The sequence below is a fragment of the Typopeltis vanoorti genome, chromosome 14 (assembly GCF_054136105.1).
Source record: "Typopeltis vanoorti isolate ZY-2024b chromosome 14, IOZ_Tvanoo_1.0, whole genome shotgun sequence".
NCBI lineage: Eukaryota > Metazoa > Arthropoda > Arachnida > Uropygi > Thelyphonidae > Typopeltis > Typopeltis vanoorti.
In genome coordinates, this window is record NC_143562.1 from 74,277,413 (window position 1) to 74,300,634 (window position 23,222).

At 34.2% G+C, this 23,222-nt stretch overlaps 1 protein-coding gene across 1 annotated transcript in view; it reads left to right on the forward strand.

Annotated features, from left to right (window-relative positions):
• The window catches only part of LOC150099669 (putative phosphatidate phosphatase), a 109,677-nt gene extending 86,871 nt beyond the window's left edge, over positions 1–22,806 (forward strand). The window contains exons 5-6 of the mRNA XM_090403587.1: positions 1,801–1,977; positions 15,015–22,806. Of these exons, the coding sequence (XP_090259713.1) occupies positions 1,801–1,977; positions 15,015–15,128 (291 nt within the window). The 3' untranslated portion in view covers positions 15,129–22,806. The remainder of the gene's footprint in view (positions 1–1,800; positions 1,978–15,014) is intronic.
• Positions 22,807–23,222: the final 416 nt, after the last annotated feature.

The following is a 23,222-nucleotide window of genomic DNA, read 5'->3' on the forward strand; positions in this document are numbered from 1 at the left end:
ACTTTTAGAAATAAAGAGGTTCTGTTCCATTGTGTAAGGCCCTGATCAGACTTCATGTGGATTATTGTGCACAGATTTGGTCTCTTGGTTTTCATGGTGATGAGGATATGTTGGAAAGGGTCCAGAGAAAACTAAGGTTGTAACTGGTCTTTTGGGATGTGGGATATGAGGGCAGATTGAGGGAATGCAGTTTGCAAAGCATTATGTATAGGAGGAAGAGAGGGGATATGATTGAGACATTTAAGTTGGTAAAGGGCTGTTACCAGGTTAATCTGGAAGAAATTTTTTATAGTGGGGCAAGAACAAGGGGACATACCAGAAGTTGTATAAGGAGGGTTTGAGCAGGGATATAGGAGTAGGTTCTTTGCATGGAGAGTGGTTGGTCAGTGGAATGCTTTCCTGACATTGTGGTGATTGCAAATACATTGAATGAGTTTAAAGCACGATTTGATGGGCTTTGTGTGTAACAGTGTTTGCCTCCTGCGATGAGTCTTTAGACTCCATGGAGGTCTGGTGTTAGTAATAATCTTCAACCTTCCATTAGGTGGGAGATGAATTTCATTGCCCAATCTGTAATCACCACCCACTTAATTAGAGGCTTAAAAAAATTCTACTTGGTCTCTAGAGCAAGATTTCTGGACTATGTAAAAAAAAAAAAAAAAAAAAAAAAAAAAAAAAAAAATGTAAATCAATAACAGAAACAAATTCCACAGCCCATCCACAGTACTAATATAGTAAAGTTTTACAACAGCCTTTCATGTGGGGAACCACATGAAGCACTTTAGTGATTAGAGCAGTGTTTCCCAACGTTTTTTTGGATCATGCCCCACCTCAAGTTCTCAAAGATTTTGATGCCCCCGCTAGCATAATAGTCAGCCAAGTTCTGAAAAAGTATAATATAAATATGTACTTTAAATAAAAAGGAACATAAGTACAACTGTTTTTAATTTGACTTTTTTCAATGAATATAAATTTTACATTATACTTTGTATATTATAAAACATAAATCGAACTGAACTCGGGGAAAATAAAATCCAAGTTAATGCAATCCTTGAGCTTGATGTCTGCTGCAAAGAGTTTTAATTTGAGGTACTTTAGTCATTTTCAATCTCAAATTCCCATGGTTTGTGATATCCAGATGATTTCTTTTTTTTCAATAACAAGTCATTTACTGCACTAAAGCCACATTCAACTAAATATGACGACAGGAAGGGCAACAGTATTTTTTTTTGCAAAACTAGTTGAATTTTGGTATCTCATTTCCATCTCGTCAGAAAGCCATGCCATTGTTCCTTTTATGTTGAATAAAGTTCTAATAGACTCATCATTTTGCTTTTCTGAGAGTTCTTCTTGATACTGTATTTATGTTGACTGCTGTACTAGCGATGTCAGCTTTTTTTCTTGGAAAGTTAGGGTTGCAACATTGACAATTTATCTCTGATAATGGTGAGTTTTTTGACTATATCGGTGATGAGGTGACGAATGCAACATCATTTTCTAATTGCCCCCCTGTGGAGCGTATGCCCCACGTTGGGAAACACTGGGTTAGAGGTAACCAGTTATAAAGCTTACTGGCTGGTGAAGTTTTCACATTATTTTCACCGTATGTATTAGGTAAATACTAAAATTAACAGAAATGATCATTTTTATAATGAGAATAATGTCTGACAAAATAAATATAGCTAACTTCCTGAAAATTACAGTTCTTTGCACTTTCAGTTAACTGGAATTTAATTTAGTATTTCAGTTGTAATCTGTTTTGAATTTTTGGTAAGATATCTAATTTATTTTTGATTTTAGTTATATCTGCAGGCTCAGATGAACTGCAAGTCTAATAAGCTGTTTAAACCATTTCTACAAAGCATTGCTTTGTTTGCTTCCTGGTTTACTGCACTTTCCAGAGTGTCGGATTATAAACATCATTGGAGTGATGTTTTGTTTGGTGGATTACAGGGTACTCTGGTTGCGTTATTGGTGGTAAATATTATTTCATTATTAGTTGTAAATATTATTTCATTATTAGTTAAATTTATTTTATAATTGATTTATGTGAAACACCTACAAAAGGTGATAAATCTGTAGTATTAATTTAGCACCATGAGTAGGGATGGTCTAACATCATTGAAATTTATCTACCACCTAATGGCAAACATTAGGTAGTAAATAAATTCAAATTTATCTACCACCTAATGTTCAAATTCAAATTTATCTACCACCTAAGATTCAAATCCATCCATGGCAAGATTTGAATCCAGTTTTGTTGAAATATTATTTCATTATTAGTTAAATTTATTTTATAATTGATTTATGTGAAGCACCCACAAAAGGTGATAAATCTGTAGTATTAATTTAGCACTATGAGCAGGGATGGTCTAACATAATTGAAATTTATCTACCACCTAATGACAAACATCCATCCATGGCAGGATTTGAACCCAGTTTTGTTAAAGAGTGGTTATTGATCTCAGTTTTATGGCTAACCTGGCTAGCAAATTAAATTCTTATGCTAATTACAAAAAAGTTAAATTTTTTTTGAGAAATTTACATATTGAGTTATTTAATTGAATTGGTAGTATAGTAAAAGTATTGGATTTAGACAGAAAAGAAATTTCAGTTATGGTGAGACTCATGGGAAGGTCGGTCCAAAGGAGATCCCTTCGAGACGCAATCTGCCATAAATGTTTAGTTGCATCTTTTGTTACTGAAATTATGCAACACTGATATTTAATTCCTTTGAGAAATTTACTTATTATAGATTATTTGATGCTAATTACACAAAAGTTAATTTTTTTGAGAAATTTACATATTGAGTTATTTACTAAAAATAAATAATTGAACTGCTGACAGACAGATAGGGAATTTCAGTTATGGTGAGACTCTCATGGGAGTCAGTCTTAAGGAGAGATCTCTTCGAGATGCAATCTGCCATAAATGTCTATTTGCATCTTGTGAGGATGCTGACTTTGTTGAATTTTTGCAAAAAACCAACAAAAGCTGTATATTGAATCATTATCCCTCAAGATGCCCATTATATCATCTGCATATGCTACAGTTGAACTTGGTTATAATGAGCACCACAAAAAGTTTCATTATAACCATTACTCACTATATCAGTGAGTTAAATATACCTCCTATTAACAATATAAGTATTAGAGAGAGAAAATATAATTACACACCTAGATAATTTTTGTATGAATATCCTTCTAGATAGTACAATACACTAAAACAGGGATCTCCAAGCTACGGCCCACAATATGATTTTATCCGGCCCGCCAATTGAACTAATTTTTCAATAAGAATCTGCAAAAAAAAAAATGGGGTGTTGATAGATTTCAAATACATTAATTAAAATTGTGTTCAAAATATATTCACGAATAGCAAAAAGTAACTGTAATCCAAGTTACGGTCTTTCTGACTGTAAAAGGTCGGTTATGAGGATGCAGAAATATCAAAACCAACATTTCTTCACTGTGTTATCCACCAACAATTACTTTGTGGAAAATACGTTGATATGAGCTGTGTCTTGAAACCTGTTATTTCTATGGTAAATTTCATTCGCTCTCATGCACTTAATCATCACCAGTTTAGGTCTTTTCTCCAGGAATGCGATTCTGAGTATGTTGACTTGACATATTATACTGCAGTTCGCTGGCTTAGCTGTGGAAAGGTTCTTTCACGCTTCTTTCGTCTCATGAATGAAATTGATATATTTCTTACCGAGAAAAACCGTTACGAACTACTTTTATCAGATACCGAGTGGGTTTGGAAATTGGCATTTTTTGCAGATCTGGTGAACCACATGAACAATTTGAATTTAAAGTTGCAGGGTGAAAATAACCTAGTTTGTGATTTATCTCATATCAAGGCTTCAGAGCAAAGTTGATACTTTTGGGGGGGGCCAGGTGAAAAATTGTAACTTTGCTCATATGCCATACTGTGCAGAATTGCATAAAAAGGGTGAAGCAGAATTTCCTTTCTCATTCGCAAATTTAGTTATTTCAGATCTTAAACAACAATTTCAGAAGCAATTTGCTGATTTGGATGCCAATGCTAGGGAAATAAGATTGTTTCAAAATCCGTTTGACTGCGTTGTTACTGATGTCCCAAGTCAACTTCAAATGGGAATTATTGAACTTCAGGCAAATGAACATATTAAAGATAAATACAAGGAAGGAAACTTTATCGATTTTTATAAATTTTTGAACTCTGAACAGTTTCCAAATTTGAAGAAATTTGCTTATAAATTTATCTCTATTTTTGGGACAACGTATCTTTGCGAACAAACTTTTTCCTGAATGAAATATAGCAAGTCAAAATACAGGGCAAATTTATCTGATGAACATTTGAAATTGCTACTTGTAATTAGCACTTCAAAATTTGAACCTGAGTTTAATAAGATTTTAAAAACACCACAGTTACATCATTCACATTAATGATTTTATTATAATTTGTGATAAAAATATGAGAATTTACTGATAGTGTTTGTTGTCATTAATATACAATAATTTAATCTCACATACTCTGTAGTCAGTTTTTATCTGCTTTCAATAAAACTCATATATCTAGTTCTAGAGTTTTTTATTACTATGGCCCGCTGTACAGTGTTGAAGTACCCAATGTGGCCCTCACGGCGAAAAGTTTGGAGACCACTGCACTAAAATATTAAACAGTTTTTTTCTCTGTAATTAGAAACAATAATAAACTTTTGATTTCAATTAGTTCTTTTTAAAAATTGGCATAGCAATATTATGTTGGTTTTTAAAATGATCCAATCAGCCATTGTTACATATAAAATCAACACATTCAAATTGTTTAGCAAATTTTTTAGCTTGAGACCTTCAAGATTGGTCTGTTGAGAATCCATCACTTCTTTGTGTAGTGAACCATTGAAGCAATGCGTAATCAGCGTTTGTAAGCTTGCACTTTCCAAATTATTTATTTCGGTTATGTTGTTGTCTAGTGTTGATATGTAAACACCTTTATTCCTCACAATGCTGATACTGTTGAAGAGGACAAAGAAAACTTTTTACTCACGAATAATTTCAACTTTTTCATGAACTGAAAGACACTTTCCTTTAGTAGACATGATTCCAAAGGAAAGGTTCGTTTTTAACTGATTTTACAGTTGTGGTAGTGTTTGGGTAAAGTGAGGGCAGAGACTAGACACTGTAGAGGTAGATAGTGAGGGATTCAATGCAGGTGGTCATCAAAGCTGTCACTCCTTTCAATTTTGTCTATTCCAAGAACTATATAGTTACCAAACTTTGTATGTTATATATATACTCATTATATTATAATGAGTATATCTGTGTATGCAGATGTACTCATTATATTATAGAGCAGTTGTATGGGAATGTATATAAATTAAAATCATTATGGCTTGTTGCTCATTACATTCCTAATCTCGTTATTTCTGTGCTCATTACAACAAAGTTTGACCGTACGTTAATTTTCTTCATAGTTGAGGAGATTGTTATCCCTCACATAGTACAGCACCATGAATTGTTGAACTATGAAAAGGTTCTAGAGCAAATAAAGTGTAAGGAGCTTACAGAGTAGGCTTGTTTGACTAATTTTTGGATCAGGTCTGATCGAAACTCATTTACTAGTAGGTGGGTAGTTGTATTACAGTATAGGCCTTTTAATGATTGATAGCAGCCTTTTTTTATCCTATTTTAAGGATGTGGAACAGAAATGGGTGTTTGATATTTTCAAATGCTAGTCATGTCCACTGCAGATATCACCATCGGATGTTTTTTCTTTCTCAGATGGAATAGCTGTTATCAGATTAAACTCTATTGCTCAGCCTAGAAATCTGTATCTCATTCCTGTTTTAAGCTTGATGCTATGCAAAAAAAGGATTTTGTAGTCAATATTAGATAAACTAATAAGGCTCCAGTTGTTGAGTTTTGAAGAACAGCATAGATGGCTATAAATTTACTGGGATGTGATGATCTGTATATAGAAAGGGGCTTAACAAACATAGGAAGAATAAAATCCCTGGCCCTCATCATAAAATTTCTGTTCATAGACCATCTTGGTTCTGGAGATTTCCTTGTCAGGTACTCTTTCTAGGCTGTAGCATCTTCCACTAATGCAATGAGTTGGTCAAGCTCATCTTAGTTATAAACAGCAGGAAAGGCATTAATGTTCCATGAGTTGGTATGGCAAATTACATTGCCTTCAAACAAATGTTCATAGTGTTTTGCTTCTGAAATGAGTTTAGGATCTTGTGGAGTGAACATGTCTTCTGCATTCACAGATTTTGGTGAGAGTTCACTCTTCATGGAACTTTGGGAATTATGAATGCAGATGAAGTATCTGCTAAGCACTGTTCTCTGCTGTATTCTTAAAATTCTTTTGTTTTACTTTTTCTACCTCTCCATGTTGATGTTTCTGATGATTGTCACTACATTCTGTACCACTGCTTGTGATTTATTAAGAAACTATCTTCTCTCCACTTTTCTTTTTGAGCATTGTGCATTTTTTTCTCCTGTTCAATATGTTTTGCTTTACTGCTGCTTTGAATTTCAGCTATGTATCCTAGTCTTCACTAACATCAATTAATTACCTAGTTAGAAGAGAGGATCTGAAGTTTGGCTAAAATGATCAATGGAAATCTGCCAGAACTCTCCTGAAACTTGATCCTCACTTAGTTCCATGTATTGGAATTTAAGCCAGGCTGGCTTATGATCTGAATTACTTTGTTTAAGAGAAGTGATATAAATTCAGTCAAGCAAGGAACCAGTACATTGATTCATGCAGCTGTAAGGCGGGTTGTCCTGTTTTTATCTAATATGGGATTTTCAATACAGTTCCATCTGATTGCTCTGATGCAGTGGGAACGTATGGCTACAATTCTAGAAGGAATCATTGTCTGTTCTGTTGGATGGCGCATATACATTTATGAACTTTATAACACACCCTTGATATTTTCAGTCTGTTATCAAGGTTTGGCCTTTTGTATCCTTATAAAGTTTCAGTACAAGAGCAGTGGATATTTGTATGTTAAAACTTTTATACTTCCATATCTTCAGAAGTATGCTCCTTGGAGGAACAGAAGCCTGGTGTTGTTGTGTAGGTTAAGTTTCCATATGGCTTGCTGTTTTACTGGACTCTGAAATTGCTTAACATAATATATCCTGAACAAGATAAAGCAGAGGACATGATTGTTGAGGTATAGAATTTTTAACTTACAGATTTTGTATGAATCTGCCAAGTTATTTGTGAAGGAGATTGTATATACAGTTTTATGCCCTTGCTTTCCAATATTTTTTTTTCATTGCTGCTAGTCTAGATTTAGAAGCTGGTTATTTATTTTCATATAGACTGTGTTCATGATGGACTGAGTGAACTTTGCATCAGGCCACTTTAAATATATTTTTGTCTTTGTTTCACTACTAGTGTGAGATGAGTCCAAAGAGTTACTATTCAGTGATCCACTGCTAGCATACTTGATCTTCAAATTTTTCATAATTTTTTTTTTCTTTTAAATTTTGTTCTCTGTTTAACCTCTTCTATTTATCCTCTTTTTTTTTTCTTTCTTTTTGTGTTCCTTTTCCTCTCAGGTATGTTATTTTCTTTTCTGTTTCCCCTTCTAGAATACTTTTATTGTGTTCACATTTAGTCTTGTTATTTACTGATTTTGTTATTGTTAGGGTTAACTGCTGATAGTCCTCCAGTGACTGATCTGTAGAGTGCTTCCTCTGAGAATAGGCTGAAGGTTTGTGGGTTATATATTTAGGCTGAGAAGATGGGATATGAGAGAAAGTAAATGCTAAAGAAATTTCCCACTACATGACTGGATAGTAGAAAACAAGGGGAAAGAGGGATTCATTCCTGGAAGTTGTCATGGTAAGTTAATAAGTGGTGAATGAATGAAGGAGTTACCAGATATCAGGAATACGTTTAAGGAGAGGTATGATAGGCATTAACAAGAAAAGCATATCCTCTTGTTATGCCTTTGGATTTCATGGAGAATACCCATGTAATAATTTGTTTTTTGCGTAGTTGCCACCTGTTGGTGAATTGCCTCAACATCTTGGTTCACTGACTCAAGTTTTACTGATCTTGACCAAAATTTGGTATAAGCATCTTCATGTCTATGAAGGTAGAAGTTAGTTTCACCAGAGAACCAGTTGGGATCTTAACTTGAATATTGCTACTCTCAATAGTATGGTATGAAGAAAAATATCTTATTGGTCACTTGTCTCATCCTTTCAATTCCTAGGGTTCACACCCTGTGTAGAATTATTGGAACCTTTACCTCAAAATTAAAGCTTCTCCTTTAGAGAAAGGAGGAGGGGAACCCTTCAGTTTATAAGACTGAAACACACACACACTCGGGTCTCTTTTTATGTGGATTTGAAGTTATGCAGTGCACGCCCACAGATACGAGATACTTAGACACTTCTGCGCATGTCAACAGAGGGAGAATCCATTCCGATAATAGGGTAATCCAGCGTTTCCCAAACTTTTCCTATGACGGAAACAAATCCTGAAATTTTCATGGAACACCTTGGTATTCATTAATAATTAATTGTTAATTTAGCTGATTTTTTTATTATTAATTAATAATTAATTAAATTTGGCCCAATGGAGAAAAAAAAGCACCAAAGAAACTGCTTTTCTTTGGAAATGAAAATTGCAATTTTAGATTGCTTAGCAAAAGGAGAGGGATATACGGTGATTGGTAAACATTTTAATTTAGGCAAATCTACTATAAGAGCAATTAAAAAAAAAAAAATGCAATAAGAAAATCTGTCATTTCTGGCACAAAACTAAGTGCCAAATTATCATCGTACTCAAGAGATGCTTTATTAGAAAACACAGAACGAGCGCTCATAATTTGGATTGAAGAATTAACTCAAAGAAGAATTCCTATAAGTGGTTATTTAATTAAACAAAAAGCTCTTTGGTTTTATGAACAGATGAAGCAATTGGAGTCGTCTACTTCCGCTTCCCAGGCTGATAAATAATTTTCGGCTGCAAAGGATGGTAAACCGGGTTTTTAAAAAGGAATGCACTTCATAACTTGAAGATTACAGGCGAGGTTGCAGCAGCAGCCAAAAATTTTCAAGAGAAGTTAGCCAAAATTATTGAAGATGGTGGATATTGTCCCGATCAAGTGTTTAATGCTGATGAAACAGGATTGTTTTGGAAGAAAATGCCTAGTCGAACTTACATCGCAAAGTCTGAGAAAAAAGCAAGTGGATTTAAAGCAAGCAAAGATCAAGTAACATTGTTACTTTGTAGCAATGCATCAGGAGATTGAATGTTAAAACCCCTCCTAGTAAATTGATTTCTAAGACCACGTGCTCTAAAAGGCAAAGATCTAAAACAGCTGCCAGTACATTGGATGGCTAATACAAAAGCCTGGGTAACAACTGCTGTATTTACTGAATGGTTCAATAATTGCTTTGTACCAGAAGTGGAAACATACATGAAGCAAAAGCTCTCGATTTTAAAGTTTTATTAATTGTTGACAATGTACCAAGTCATCTGCATTTAGAACATCCAAATGTGCAGTTAGTGTTTTTTCCACCCAATACAACAAGTATTATTCAGCCATTAGATCAAGACATAATTGCTACTTTTAAAAAATATTACGTTAAGAACACTTTTCAATTTATATTGAATAAACTAGAAAATGAATCATTAACAGTAACTGACGTTTTGGAAAAAAAATTTTCTATTTTGGACTGCTCAAATCATGTTGCATCTGCTATCGCTGAAATAAGACCACAAATTTTAAATGCTTGCTAGAAAGCAGCTTGGCCTGGATGAATTACAACCATGCAAACATCTACATTATCAGATGAAATCGTTACATTGGCACATGAAATTGGTGAAGAAGGTTTTGATACATTTAGCCAGAATAATGTAGACGAATTGCTTGTGGATAATGCCTTAAGTGACGATGATATTATTGGATATCGATTAACTTTAGATATTGTCGAAGATCCAGAAAACGATAGTGAAGCGGAAGAAAAACCTGTCCCCCCTCACTGCAAATATAATTCGAGAAGGTCTTGAACTGTGCAATAAATTGGAAAATCATTTTCTTGTTAATGACAAATTCTGAACGAACCTTTAAATTCCAACTTGAGCTGAAGAACTGTATGTCTGGATATCACGAGCTGTATAAAAAATTAGTGAAATCATCATCACAAAGTTTAATCACTGATTACATTGTCAGAAAAAGAAAAAAATCAACACAGAATGAGGGTGAAGCTAATTCTGTTTGTGAAGAACCATTGCCTTTACCATACAGATCTGATGCACTGACTATCTCTTCTGGTGATGAAAATGAATTTGCACCAGTTCGCAAATGTTGCCGAATATTGTCTAATAGTGAAGATAATTCTGATGACAAAATGTTAAAAAAAAAATGTTACTTTTCAATAAAATTAAATGAATAAAGCTTTAAAACAAACTTAGGCATTCTTATTTTCCTGAATTTTCATAAACTTTTTATGCGATTTTAGGTTTATTTTAATTCATTGCTTTGGTTTTATGCGGTTTTAGAAAATTATGGAATGTATCCCCGATTTTTCAACTTAAGTTAGGTCTTTTTTTTGCGATTTTTTATATGCAGTTTTCTGTGGAACGTATCTACCGCATAAAAAGAGACCCGACTGTATATATATAATAATAAAATTCTGTTCCCTTTACAAAAAGTTGCTGGGAAATTATGTTGTTGGTGTGGCGAAACAAAATCTTGTAGTGCAAATACAAGCATCTTCATGCTTGTATTCGCATTAATCTGGTAAAACGAATTTACCAGATTAATGTTAAATCGTTATACAAGGACATAGCCTTCTCCTGGATAATCAGTAAACTTAACAGTATCTGCTTCTGTGTCAGATCATCGATCCAGCGAGACAACAATTTCTCCATCTCTGATATCAGGCCCAGCTTCTTCTTGGTAATAATTGTGTCCTTCAATGCTACCGCACCTTTCGTGCTTTCAACAATGCGAACTTTATCCTTCACTATTGTATTCACTATCGAAATAGGTCAATTTATTTCCCAAGCTATTATTGATAGAATTTTCCCACCTTCATACATACGAATTATTTCAACTTTTCTTCTAAAGTAATTGCAGACCTTTGTTTTTTTTAGATTTATTACCAGTGCATTCAGTTTTGCATTTGCATTCCATTTTAAGGGTAAAAAAACAATGAAACTAGCAGTGATAACAAGTGACTGAGTTAACTGCGTGCAGCATCTTCTACTGTACTGCAATAAGGCTGTCAAACACACCTGCGCAAAGCCGCAAACACGTTCATATGCTCTAGTAGATTTATTACGTAACTGCGAATTTACGTAAGTCACGTGTTACGTAACTCGGGGTGTAACTGTACTTGTTTAATCCTTTATCCAAGTGTAAGCAAACAAGTTTGCACATGAACTATTTTGAGGACTGGGGCAACTCATATATAGAAGCTTATGACTTCACATTACTTGCCTTAGTATCCCATAATGCAAAGCACATATCCTTACAGGTATGTATAATACTGTGCATTATGGGAAGAGTCACTACCCTGACCAGTTTTGACCTTTCAACTAGCATTATATATATCCATAAGGATATGTGTTTTGCATTATGGGATACTAAGGCCAGTAATGTGAAGTCATAAGCTTCTATATACGAGTTACCCCAGTCTTGAAAAATAGTTCAGGTGCAAACTTGTTTGTTTACACTTGGATAAAGGATTAAACCAAGTATATAATTTCTTGGTATCTTTAATTTATAGTATAACCAAGTGGAAAAACTTCCAACAACTATCTCTAATCCAGAGTATTTTAATAATGTGTGACACCTTTTGGCAACTTGTATATGAAAAATATGACTTCTTCATTACTTCAATATTGGTATCACCTCTGGGTCTGGCTCCCACTGAGAACTCAAAGGTCAAAACCAGTCTGGGTAGTGACCCTTCCCATAATGGGAAGGGTCTTACAGGCATTATACATTCCCATAAGGATATGTGCTTTGCATTATGGGATACTAAGGCAAGTAATGTGAAGTCATAAGCTTCTGCATACGAGTTACTCCAGTCCTGAAAACAGTTCAGGTGCAAACTTGTCTTACACTTGGATAAAGGATTAAACCAAGTATATAATTTCTTGGTATCTTTAATTTATAGTATAACCAAGTGGAAAAACTTCCAGTGTTTTCTTTAGTTTGCCACTAAGTATCCATTGTTTGGTCTTTGCTTTCAAACTGTCATTTTTTTTCTTGAATAATTATATATCTGATTTCACCTTTCAAAGCTGCTTGACTTTAATTTTTTTCGGTACATTCTTGCATATTCTACTGGATACCTCTCCCTGAAGATCTGCCGACCTACAATGTTGAGGTTTCATGGAGATATAGAGCTATATCAGAGGTAGAAGTCATGTTTCTATGTGCAACTATCAGAATGGTGTAATACTATTATTAATATTATTATACTCTGGATCAAGAGTGTTTAGATAAACTGAGAAATATGAAATGTTTTTCAAGGGTATCCATCCCTTAAAAAAAGTCGAGAATTTTCACACGGCATATTTCAGTGGTATAGTTCAGTGGTTTTGATAGAAATATGATTAAGTTAAGGAGATAATAAATCCCTCATTATTTTAAAGCCAGATACGAAACTCGGAGATCGAAATCTATAGAATCCTTCATATCCTGCTTTAAAATAATGAGGGATTTATTATCCCCTTAACTTAATTTACGCCGCTGGAAAAATAGCCTCTTGGCTCTTTATCGTAGAAATATGATTACTTATAGCTAATTACATTAACATCGTCATAGTAGAATCCTCATATAAATGATACTGAAATGAAATACATGCAATTTACTTTAAGAATAACAAATTATTTTGCAGTAAACAAAGTCAAAAGGACAGCATTTGTTTTATTCTTCTTTTGGAAAGAACCTGAATTTAAGTGCTATCAGGGACTCCTTATAAAAACTGAATTGAATTAGTAGTCAACATTTACTGTTCCAAGATCTTTCATAATCACATTCTGATTGATAATAGTTTTTGCCATTCTTCAGTCTGCCTTGTGAACACCAAAACGTTTTTTTTTTTTTTGTTCCACCTCTGTTCCCACATAAGTCTGTTGCATATGTCACAGCATGAAACGCACTAGTATGATATACTCTTGCAAATTGATCACTCAGTAATTCAACCATTTTATCGCTTCTGTAACCTCATGACCATCAGCACTCATTAGCATTATTCTTCCATAAGTCATTCTTCCTCTTACTTGCCACATAGCGAAAAAACTATTTGCGATTTCCTTCGGCCCATTCAGCTAGTTTCTTCTTGTAATCTGATTTTGCCTTCCTAACCATGCTGGTCACCTTTCTTGCCTGACCCTTGTATACTGTTCATGAGTTTGTTGGTCACCTTTCTTCTTATATACCATGCACAGTATTTCTTTATCTGAAGCTCATGCTTGATGATGTTATTCATCCATCTAACTCCTATCCAATTAATCCTCCTTACCGTTAGGTATACAGTTATATATATATATATATATATATGCTAGGGTTATTTGAGTTTTGCAAATTTCCAACAGACGGCGACACAATTCGTTCATTCATACCACTGTCGGTACGTATCATCTTTTTCATAACCCCTGGCAAAATTTTAGCCACATGCGACCTGTAGTTCTCATTTGGCAAACATTTAAAATGACCGCGTTCACATTTTTCATAAAAATGGAGAAAAACGAGTTTTGTGCAGTGATAAAACACTTTTATCTGAAGAAGTGGATGGCCACGCAGATCAAAGCCCCAGTTACATGCAGTTCATGGGGACTCTGCACCAGCATTAAAGACTTTATTTTTGGATAAATGAGTTTAAACGTGGTCATAAGTCCATCAAAGATGAAGCATACTCTGGATCCCCAACTGAGGTCACTACGAAGGGAATGATTGACAAAATCCATGGTATTGTTATAGAAGACCGCCAAGTAAAAGTGCGTGAGATTGCAGGCATCTCAACTGCATGGGTGTATGATATCCTGCACAAAAAATTGCATATGAAAAAGCTGTGTGTGCGATGGGTGCCTTGATTGTTGACTGTCGATCAAAAATGCATGCGAAAAGACATTTCAGCACAGTGTTTGGCAATGTTTAATCGCAATTCGCAGGATTTTTTGCATCGATTTGTGACTGTAGACAAAACTTGGATCCATCACTACACATCTGAGTACAAGCAGCAGTCAAAACAGTGGACAATGCCTGGTGAAAGAGCACTGAAAAAAGCAAAGACCGTTTTGTCAGCTGGAAAGGTGATGGCCACTATTTTTTTGGATTCCCAAGGAATTATTATGATAGACTATTTGGAAATGATTAAGACAATAACAAGAGTCTATTATGCATCATTGTTGGCCCGTTTAAAAGAACAGACGAAAAAACGGCCAAGATTGGCACACAAAAAAGTGCTCTTTCATCAAGACAATGCACTGTCCCACACATCGACCATCGCAATGGCAAAATTGCCCGAATTGAGGTTCGAATTGATTCCACTCCACCGTATTCTCCGGACTTGACGCCCATGTGACTTCTCGTTTCTGAACTTAAAAATTTGGCTCAGTGGGAAAAAATTTTCTTCGAATGAGGATGTCATCAAGGCTGTCGATGACTATTTTGCACAATTTGACAAATTTTACCTTTTAGATGGGATGAAAAAATTGGAAACTTGCTGGACTAAATGTATAGACCTTGATGGAGACTATGTTGAGAAATAAAGGTGATTTTTTCCAAAAAAAAAAAATGTTTAACTTATTTTTTTTACCAAACTTTTCAAACAATGTTCGTATAGAAAGAAAGAGAGACTTATTACTGTCATAATTTTACTGAAATTGTAAATATTCATTGGATGATACATCATTTTTCGGTCTACTTATTTTCCTCTTCGGTGTAGAGAATTTGAGTTAATTGAAATAAAGTATAACATATTTTCATTAAAATATAGAAAAAAAATTTCATAAAGTTTACTACATTACAGGCCTTCCATGTTTCGGACCTATTCTCAGACTCGCACAAGCATCGTTCCAAAGATGTATCTCCATCCAACAAGTCTGCTGCAACTGATATTGAAGATAATAAACAAGCTCTTTAGTGTTAGTTTTAAAAAGACATATAAAAAAAATATTTTTGATGTTTTTTCCACAGCTGATATGTAACTTTCCAATTCACAAGCAATAGCATCATGTACATTTTGCTCTTTTTAGAGTAAACTACTTTGGTGCCTTCACAAGGCAATCAGTAAATGTATAATTTTTTCCTGGTGTGAACCACAAAGTAATTGCAGTTTCTAAAAATAGAAATGTGATTTATATGTGCATTTAATGCCATTTATACAAATCACTGCTTTTTGGAAATTGTGCTGAATGTCAGTGTTATAAATACTGTTGATACAGTCCATGCCATCTAGGATAATAGTATATTAATTACAAAGTCAAGTTTGCTAAAAGGCTTGAGATGAAACATTAAAAATTTGAGAATGGATGTATGTTTTTTTTTTCTTTGCTTCAGCTTTTTTTCATAATTTCTTTAATTTTTGCTGTTCCCAAGATGCTGTTTTGTGGGATAAAAATCAATTTAGAAAACTTTTGACTACCTAAAATTACACATATAATGGTTTTTTTTCTCTGCATGGCTAGCACCTCACAATCACTTAACTCTATAAGGAATGTATATACTGCTAAGAGTTTACTGGAAGTTTGCTTTGACAGCTTGTTGCAACACTGTTTACCATGTATTAGGAAAAGGAAATATTTCAAGACCCACTCATCCCAGAGTTCAAGATCGAAGGGAGAGAGAGAGAGGAATTAATTAAAATCAAGGGTAGTAAATTGCTACACAAAATTTGGGGTTATTTTGATATGTCAAGTGCTTCAAAAACTTGATTGGTGAAAACTTCAGGTTCACACTGAGCAGGAATGAACTGTCTCATGTTGTACTTACTGTGGATGGGACACAAGATGTGTTTTTGTTGACAAAATTTGCAAGTGGGCCACTAGTTGTTGTTTGTCCTTTATTTTAAAATTAAAGCTGTGCATAGGCAAAAGAATTATTTCAAGAAATATTAAGATATATTATATTTGGTTAGATCATTATATTACTAAAGTGTGAAATGAATTATACTTGTGCACAATTCTTGTCTCTTGAATGTTAGTTGGAGTGGCAAGTTCAAGGTAGAAAGGGGAGTTATAAAGAGATTCGATACAGAAAAAAAAATTATAACCAAAGATTCCATATAATTTCTGTACATGTACATTAAACTTATAGGATGGAATGAATCACACAAACCTCTATTGCTGTGAATCATGTGTAAATTTATTATGGCCTTATGAGAACAGAAAACATAAGAGGAGAAAGAGAGATGTGTAAAAAATAAATAAATAAATAAAAGCCAATAATGAACTGTGTGTTTGTATCCTCCAATTTCTTGTCTGTCCAAAACAGGTAGTCTCCTAATTTTTTAATTGTTTATTTTTAATAAACTCTTTATATTAATATGTGGTCTCAATACCAAAAACTACCTACATTCAGGCCATTAATGCATCTGGCTTGCCATTCTGCTGCTGCATCCCCTAAGGCAGTGTTTTTTGGATCATGCCCCACCTCAACGTCTCAAAGATTTTGATGCTCCCCTCCCTCTAGCATAATAGTCAGCCAAGTTCTGAAAAAGTATAATATAAATATGTACATGTACATTTTCTAATTACCCCCCAAAATATTCAAATTGCTCCCCTGTGGGGCGTACACCCCACGTTGAGAAACACTGCCCTAAGGACAAGTATATATTTATGACTGTAAATTTGTGTGTTCACAGGGCCGGCTTACCCTGTTTTGAGAGACAAAAAAAATCCTCCACCTCTGTATAAGACCAGCTGACTCACCATTTGATTGGAAACACCTGATAAAGACTCCTCACATCATAGCTACATGTACATGATATAGCACAATCTAAAATACATCAAGATTCTGACTGTACAAATTTAAATGAGAAAGTATTGATTAAAAAAAACTTGCTTATGGCAGGTGTGACGAAGAACTATTTCCCATATAGGGATAATTTTAAGCCATCATTTGTAACTATCCAAATCAAACAGTGAAGCACAGTTTCACAGCTCTTTGTGTAAGCATTCCATAAGATAATTACTTTTATGAAAGACCTTAATCTTCCTCCAAAGGATTCAATGTTTGGTGCAGATGGCATGTTCTACACGTCTCAACTGTTTCCAGCCCATGGAATCGAATATAGCTAAGGTTTTCATCACCATGAACAACTATCAAATTCTATGCCAGTGTGGCACAGAATTTGATAGACTTGACTTCATAGTGGGCTAAAGGTGGAAGTTTGCATTTTGCAGAGCTTAAAGAAAGCAGAAATCTTGATAACAGGGTGCAAGGACACTGATCTAAGCTGTATGGTTATTCCTTCACAGATACATTTAATATAAAGAATGTGATGGACCACCTCTTGGGAGACAGATAACAAGGAAACCTTATAGCTATTAATGACATTGATGTAAGACTCAAAGCCATTAGTGAAAAGGATGTCATAATTTATTTCTTGAGATATTAGCATTTCAGTGGAGCACGAAGTGAGATCACTGTATCACTTAATGGTGTCAGATTTTTGAAAAAGATGATGATCCCTGAAATAGTTAGCAGTTGTTGGAGAAAGGACAGCTCAATAGTTTTTTTTTTAAATTCTTTTCTCTTATTTATATTTTGTAGCATGTTTATAATACAGAGAACCATCCTATGTAGCATGATAAAATAGCCTTTATTTCGTCATTACTGTAGATGTTATCGGCACTTAATTTTTGAATCTCTGCTCAGGACATGGACTGGTTATTACTAACACCATGTTCCAACATAAAAATGTGCACAAATTCACATGGAGAGAAGAGGCAAGGAATAAGAAACGTCTCATTGACTATGTTATTGTTGATAGTGATGTTTTCTCCCTGGTGCAGGACACCAGAGTGTACAGAGGATTTGAAATTGGAAGTGATGACTATTTAGTCTTGAGCAGGATAAAATTAAATTTCATATTGAAAAGAATAACATGCAAGAAAGTTTTAAAGCGAATAAAAGTTGAGCAGCTCTCAGATGTGAACTGTAGACTAAAATAAGATTATTGAAGAAAAAATGAAAGAGTTTGAGAACAGGAATCAAACCTTGGAGATTCAGTGGCAAACCTTGAAGAAAACCCTGTTTGATTCAGCAAGAGAAACATATGGTGAGGTAATCTGCAAGGATAGAAGAGGCAGTGAAGGAAAAGAAGACAGCAAATCAAAAGTTCCTGGCAAATAAGTCAGCTTGTGCTCTTAGAGAATACAGAGACAAATGCAAGAATGCTAAACAATGTGTAAAACTAGCTAAACAAATGTCATGGGAGGACATTGGCAAGAATATAGAAAATAAATATCAAGAAGGTGGCAAAATATTTTAGAGGTTATTGAAGAAGCTTGGGAATGAAGGAAAGAATGCTGTAAAAGGAGTTAGAGATGATAAAGGTGACATGAAAACGGGAGAAAAAGATATCCTTGAAGTATGGAGTAACTGCTTCGAAAAATTGCTAAATGAAACAAGCAGCGATAGCACAGTGGTAAAAAACACTCAACAGGCACACAGTTAGAAATACATATCCATACTTGAAGTAGAAAAAGCCATCAAAGACTTGAAATGTGGAAAGGCAGCAGGAGTAGATGATATTCGACCAGAAATGCTGAAGTATAGTGGTATAAAAGTCTTACAGTGGCTGCACTGCATAGTTCAGAAAGCCTGGACAGAGGGATGAATTCCCAATGATTGGAGTAGAGCTCTCATAGTACCCATATATAAAAAGGGAAATAAAACTGAATGTGAGAATTACAGAGGTATTTCCCTACTGAGTGTTCTTGGCAAGATCTATGCAAGTATACTTGAGAAACGGTTGAGAAGAATTGTGGAAGAAAAGCTGGATTCAGGCCAAATAAAGGCTGTCAGGGTCAGATCTTCACTTTACGACAAATAGTTGAGAAAACATGGGAATATAACAAAGATCTGTATTTCAGTTTTGTCGATCTGGAAAAGGCATGTGACAAGGTGCCAAGAGAGAAGCTATTCAATACGCTACAGTTATATGGTGTCAATTGGGCATTATATCAAGCAATACTTAGTCTTTATTTGAGTTGTAAATCAGTAGTTAGAATTGAAGTACAGGAAGATGGTTTAATGTTCAATCTGGTGTGACACAAAGATGTACATTATCCCCTCTGTTATTCATTATGTATATGGATCACATTATGAAGGAAAGTGGTATTAAACATGATATCAAAATTGGAGATGTTAATCTCAGCTCTTTGCTTTATGTGGATGATGTTACACTTCTAAATAAATCCGCTACAAGTTTGCAAGATTCCTCGACTAAATTGAATAACTGTTATAATAGATATGGTATGAAGGTCAGCAATAAAAATACAAAGACAATGAAAATAGGTAGAATCGTTGAAAATATCAACTGCATTGTGAATGGAGAACCTATAGAACAAGTAAAACATTTCGGCTACTTAAGCACAATTTTTAGTGAAGATGGTAAATTAAATATGGAAATAGACAACAGAATCTGCAAAGCTGGTATGGTGGGAAGTCAATTGAATAAATTCATATGGAATAAGAGAGAAATTAGTCGGAACACTAAATTAGCTGTATACAAGACAGTGTTCAAACCAGTTTTAACTTATGAATCTGAGAGCTGGGTCAGAAGTAAAACACTTGACCAAAGCCTAGAAACCACAGATATTAGTCCTGAGAAAGATTATAGGCGTGAAGAGATCATCAATGGCAATATCATATTAAAAACAAGGATATTAGGAAAGAACTCGACATTGTCAGCATCCAAGAATGCATTAGCAGAGCTAATCTCAATTGGTATGGTCACTTAAACAGAATAGGCGAAGAAAGATTAGCAAAACAAGTGTTCTCTTGTTTTGCTAATCTTTGGGTCGTTTTGGCAGCAAAATGACCCAAAGGAAGACCAAGATATAGGTGGATTGATGTGGTACAGTGCCTTAGACGATAGAAATATAAGATCTGATAATGGTGGAGTCTTGACAAGTAACAGACTGATTTGGAGGAAAATTGTAGATAGGAAGTTAGGAATGATGTAATTTTTTTCATGTAGTACTATCATATCCTGTACCCTTGAGGGTACATGGCAGGAATTTGATGATGATGAGATTAAGTTATTTTTCTAACACTCCATGTGATAGAGGTTACTGGTTGATGCAATTAAATAGTCTTGTGTCTCAAATCAACGATGCATTTAATTCATAAATTATAGAATTGAATCCTCTTTGATAAATTGGTGTTGGAGAGGTATTGATTATTTAGTATAGTAACAGTGATCATGTTTTTAGATGTAGTACATTCCGGTTAATCTGAGCCACCTCTTTTACCTGGACAAGTTTAGAAGAACAAAAACAAAATGTGAATATAACAAGAATTTGCTTTGTTGATTTGAGACACAACACTGTTTAATTGGATCAACCAGTAACCTCTATCACATGGAGTGTTAGAAAAATTACTTCATCTTGATTCAAAAATTTAGTGTTGATAACATCTACAGTAATGACAAAACAAAGGTTATTTTATCATGCTACATAGGATTGTTCTCTGTATTATAAACATGCTACACAAGCAGTTCCCCACATGTGGTCCACAGACCCCTGGATGGGGGTCTGCAAGAGATTCATTTTGGAGAACAAATATTTTATTTTATGAACAACCTTGGTGTACTATGACAGACTCAAACTGATATTGCATTGTGGGACCTTCATGTACATGTCACATTGTTATATCTTTGCTATTTACTGCTTGAATGCATTTTCTGTTTTTTTCGTTGTACAGATGGGAGTATATTGAATTTATGTCGTGAAGTGCCACAATGCGTTGTTGGTCTGTACAGGAGGGAGGGGAAAAAGATCCGACTAAAGCCGAGTCAAAAGACACACCACAGTCATGTTCAAACAAGATAATTCCTAAATACAGCAATGGTTATATGTCTCTTGATTTTATTATACTGGTTCCATTAATAATCAGAACCCAGTGTGTTGTTTGTTATGAAACATTATCCAATGAATGCATGAAACCAGCAAAGTTGCAGAGACCTGTGGAAACAAACCATGAATGCTAAGAATAAGCCTATTGAATTTTTTTTCAAAATAAATTTCAAGAATTGCTCAGTAGTAATAAAAAAAAGTATAATTAATATTGCAACCGTAGCAAGAATGAAAATGCTGTGATGGCTTCTTTAACAAATATTCTTAATTACCAAAAACAAGGTGGGGTGGGGAGAGGACCTCACAATATAGCAGAGAAACTGATTTTACCAGCTGTGAAAGTGATAGCATCAGCTATGGTGAGAGAAAAAGCATAAAAAAAATTATATATGATTCAATTCTCAAACACAACCAATCAAAGAATTAAAGAATGGAAGAAAATAAGATGAAAGAACTAATTATCAGAGTATGTAATAGTCAATATAATTCTCTACAGTGGAACAAAAATGTAGATGTTGCAAACTATCATTTGCATAATTTAAGATAAAATTAGTCAACTCCAGTCTCCTTCACAGGAGAGGGGGGGGGGTCTGCCATATTTTTAAAATTAAAATAGGGTCTTCCACTTTCAAAGGTTGGGAACCGCTATATTACACTGGATTAATGAAAGCAGTAGGTCATGTAACTGTTCAGATGTGTTGAGAAGTAGTAAACAACAACAAAAAAAAAAAAGGAAAAGGACCAGGCTTCAATGCTTTAAAGGAATCAGAATGGAGAGTTTACCTACCAAACCAAAGCATGGATAATATCTGAATTTTTTACGAACTGACTTTTGACTTCTTGATATTTGCCAAAAAGTTCAAGAGCAAAAGTTGATCTTTTACAAGCAATATAGTTAATGGCCAGTAGTTGGCAATGAATAAGCAACAAGAGCATTCAAAACTATTTTGTTCAATGTGGTTTTAAACATTCAATCATTAACGTGCCGGATATAAGCAATAGTGAAAATGATGTCCCATTAGATGTGAAATCCATCAGAAACTATGAAGCATTCGCATCCATTGATGGTTTTATTCAATACTATAATGAAAATGAAGAACATTAGAAGAAAAGGTGATGAGGATGACACTCCCAAGCTTGAACGAGTGACCGCCAAGGATGCTAGAAAGTTTACTGATGTTTACAACTATATTATATCTGCACTGAATTCCTGTGCTGATTTTGTCTTAGTTTTTTTTTTTTTTTTTTTTTTAATAAAAAAAAAAAAAGCTATATTTGATCATTCCTTAAAATGTCATTAATTGCCAAGGATACATGTTTAATATGCATATAAATGAAATTATTTTTATAGCAAATCTTTTACTTTAATTAAAGCCAATTGTATAAGCTATTATCTATAAGTCAGTATAAATGAAATTATTTTTATAGCAAATATTTTACTTTAATTAAAGCCAATTGTATAAGCTATTATCTATAAGTCAGTAATTTTGCTGTGCAATAAATGAAAAACTTGTATTTTGTCTTATGTACATACACCTTTTAAACTCTTGATATGCAACTTTGTTTGATTGGGCCAAATTATGCTATTTCTGATGTGGCCCGATTAACTGGAATCCACTGTATTATACTTTGTATTTTTGAATTGCTGTAAGGAGGCAAGAATTTTAAAGAACAGAATGGAATCTGTAAATCCTCAGTTTATCAGAATTGCAACTAATAAAAAAATACTAATTATGATTGCTAGTTTCTCTTATTGCATATGAAGATCATGCAGTAATTATAAAAGTCGTCTTGTTTTATACATAAGTAAACCCCTTTGCTAGCCACAAAAGCCATTAATATTTCTAAAACTTTTTAATTATTATTACATGACAATTCCAGGGAGTCCAAAGGCTCACCAATGCCATCTACTGCCCACTACTACTAGTATTTCCACAGACAATCACAAACATCCATGCCCACGGCAGGATTCGAACCCGCGTCATTTTGGCTGGAGAGCAGATATGCTAACCACTCGACTGGCTATTTCATGTGATTTTTTAATCAAAGTACACACATCACCGAAACAACTCAAAGATACTTTACATGAAAACGCTACAAAATAAAACTGACCGTAAATGTGAATGCATTTACAGAGAACCTCCTGCTGCAGA